Source organism: Phytophthora parasitica (assembly GCF_000247585.1).
Source record: "Phytophthora parasitica INRA-310 unplaced genomic scaffold supercont2.105, whole genome shotgun sequence".
Taxonomy (NCBI): Eukaryota; Oomycota; class Peronosporomycetes; order Peronosporales; family Peronosporaceae; genus Phytophthora; species Phytophthora nicotianae.
The window spans coordinates 29,080-32,013 of NW_008649091.1; the positions used below are offsets into that span (position 1 = coordinate 29,080).

The 2,934-nt window shown below is 47.3% G+C and overlaps 2 protein-coding genes across 2 annotated transcripts; one reads left to right on the top strand and one right to left on the bottom strand.

Moving 5' to 3' along the window:
- Nucleotides 1-186: 186 nt before the first annotated feature.
- On the top strand, nucleotides 187-456 carry PPTG_19185 (hypothetical protein; the record flags this gene model as incomplete). The annotated part of the gene is made up of 1 exon (XM_008917540.1): nucleotides 187-456. The coding sequence occupies one exon, from the start codon at nucleotides 187-189 to the stop codon at nucleotides 454-456; it is 270 nt and encodes an 89-aa protein (XP_008915788.1).
- A 573-nt stretch (nucleotides 457-1,029) lies between these two features.
- PPTG_19186 (hypothetical protein) lies at nucleotides 1,030-2,364 on the bottom strand (the record flags this gene model as incomplete). The annotated part of the gene is made up of 1 exon (XM_008917541.1): nucleotides 1,030-2,364. The coding sequence occupies one exon, from the start codon at nucleotides 2,362-2,364 to the stop codon at nucleotides 1,030-1,032; it is 1,335 nt and encodes a 444-aa protein (XP_008915789.1).
- Nucleotides 2,365-2,934: the final 570 nt, after the last annotated feature.

Consider the following 2,934-nt stretch of genomic DNA (forward strand, 5'->3'; position numbering starts at 1 on the left):
AGCAGAACAACTAGTACGATATAGACCACGACAGCTCAAAGAGCAGTCACACTTTGCCTTTTACCTACAAATACACTAGGCCACAACTACCAGGAGCTTCGCCAGCTCCCCATTGTTTTTCAGTTTCAATACACCACAGATATCTTTTTTAGCTCGCTAAATATCGTTCCCTCAATATAATTAACTATGAATCGAATGTACTTCGCCGATAATCAGCAAAAGCAGAAGGCTTTTGATCGATGTTATGGTCAGATGGCTACGAGCCATTTCAAGCAAGGACGTAAGCTCAGAGCTCTGATTAACCAGGAGGCGGCCGAGGAAGCACTGACTGAACAAATGGCAAAGCTATATGTATCAAGTAATGCTAAGCAGCATGAATATGACTACGATGAAGTCTCTAAGAAACTGAGAGGAAAGGTTGATAAGCCTGTTGATCACAGCAAAGGGCCCAAGTGATCAAAGTTCTCTCAGAAAATGAAATTCAAGGCTAATGGCGAGTCTTACAGTGCCCCTGCTGATGATTTACCATTCAAACACGACTACGCGAATCGAGAAGGATATGAATACTTCAAGTCGAAATTTGACCTCCTTACCATGTTTGACTCCAAGCGTAAGAAGGACTTTAAGTTGATTTGCAGCTCACACGCACGAAACAGCATAGCAAACGACAATCGTTGTACACATTAGCTTAACTAGAGCGCAGATATCGGGGTTTACAAACATGACAACTCGGCTTTTTAAGCCAAGAAATCAACGTATCCATGAACAGCAGTAGGCTGCATTTGTGCAGCTTGCTAGAAACTAAACCTTTGAACGTCCAAGTGACCATTGTTTTTGGCATGCTCGTTCTTCATTGCGAACACCAGGCCAAGTTCGAATCACCCAGCACATGTTGGGGCTAACTCTATGAACTAAACGATTCGCGTGCTGCGCTTGACTGCCGATACCGAGTAATGCGTCGTCTAGCTCCTGGACAACTGTCTTCCTCAAACCAACTAGCAAAGCCATTCAGTGGGTCATCAGATTGCCTTAGCACCGCTTCAGATCGATATCGAGGACGACGCAGCATGGAAAAACGTGTTTGCCGACGAGGTGCTGAGCTTTCAGCATCACTTGAAGACGCTGTTGGAGAATCTCCAATTGATACAGCCCTTGGTCTGGACGATTGTCGACGAGCAGTAGCGGATCTCTTTGACTCCGACGTCCCTGATGTCTTGGCTGAGTGCTCAAATCGTCACTACCTCGTCGACTTCTGCGACCAAGTCCTGCAGGTACATCAATTTGCTCAGTACTGGTAACAGCATCATCGATACATGCTGGCTCGTTGTGGGATACATTGGCGAGCGAGGAGCTCTCGGAACGATGAAGCTGTACAAGAATCGACATGTCTTGGTTCGGATGGAAGTGCACCTCAGTCTCGCGGCAGCTTGGACAAATTGGGTTTTGTTCAAATGACCGCATCAAAGCTCGCGAAGAAAACGTTTTGCTGCAGCACGCGGTGACAACACGATCGACCAACAGGTCACTCGAGATCGGGCACGTCAGAACTGCCTCACGACAACTTCGGTTCTCCATAATAACTTCTTGTTGAGCTGCTACAGCATCGCTCGCTTGTTCCAGCAGCTGTGCTCGCTCTTGCTCGAATTCACGAAGTTGCTCATTTAGACGCTCACTTAGAACTTGATCTGTATACTCACCAGCGTTCGTACTAGCCATGGGTGCCTGGACTTCGGTCCCAATCTGCAGCGCTTCATCACTTGACTCTAGTTGGTCACCCAAATGCGCTCGCTCGTCTTCAAGCAGCACATTCTCATCCTCAGAGCGCATTTCCAGCAGCTCAATACTCGTTTGAAGTCGCTCGTTCGTCTTCTGCTGTTCAATTAAGCGAGACGTAGATTCCGAAAGAGCTGCCTGCAGTTCACGGATCTGCTGCTCTTGCTTCTGGATATGCTTTTTCAGCGCTTGTTCGCGTTTATCTTGTACGGCTTTACTGTCAATTTCGAGCTGCAACTGGTCTGCACGCTGCCGTTGCTCACGAATCTGCTGCACTTGTCGTTTGATAAGCTCTCTCAACGCTTGTTCCCGTTGATTTTGCACAGTGCTACTGCCGATTTCGAGCTGCAACTTGTCTGCACGCTGGCGTTGTGCTCGATACGCACTCAGCGTTTCATTTAGTTGTTGATTTAGGTAGTTCGTTGTCTGTTCTTTCAGCTGGAGCGTCTTTTTCAGATCGGCAACTTGCTGCATGAGCTGGAATTGGGTCTTCACGGACGACTCACACTCACTTCGGAGATGCTGTTCCAGATCTTTGACCTGCTGCTCAAGGAAATAAACTCGCCGGTCATGCTCAAGTTGCAACGACATGGAAATTCAAGTACAGCTTCTCTTTGATTCGATCGCGTTTTGAAAAATGAAAGGCATCGAACTGTTTGCTTTGGATGCCGCGTCCCATCGTGGAGTGATTGTGCACAGTGAAATGGACTAAAAGCAACCGTAGCGTGACAATACGTAGCTTGTCTCCATGATCGGCAGTATTTGACTCTTTCACAACTGGGCACGATTTTGGTCTGAAGAAGTCCGAAAGGTACGAACCTTCAATGAAAATACGACTTGAAATCACAAACAATTGTTGTTAAGTCAAGCATATACTATTAAACGCTCAGAGTACCAGTTTGCTGGCATTACGCCGCAACTAGTAGTCCGAGTCTGAACCGTAATATTCCATGTGAGCCGATGGGTAAAAGTTAAACTCGTCGTCTGTAGGTGCGCGGCCGTAGCGTGTAGGATTGCTTGATTGTGCTAACGATCTCTGCTGGTAGTACGAATCGAGAGTAGAATACCTCGGGTTCGAGTAGGCGTCAGCAGTTGACCCGTAAGCCTGAGTCGTAGCATTGCCAGTAGCACCACTTCCAGTCGTTGACGACAGAGGCGCAA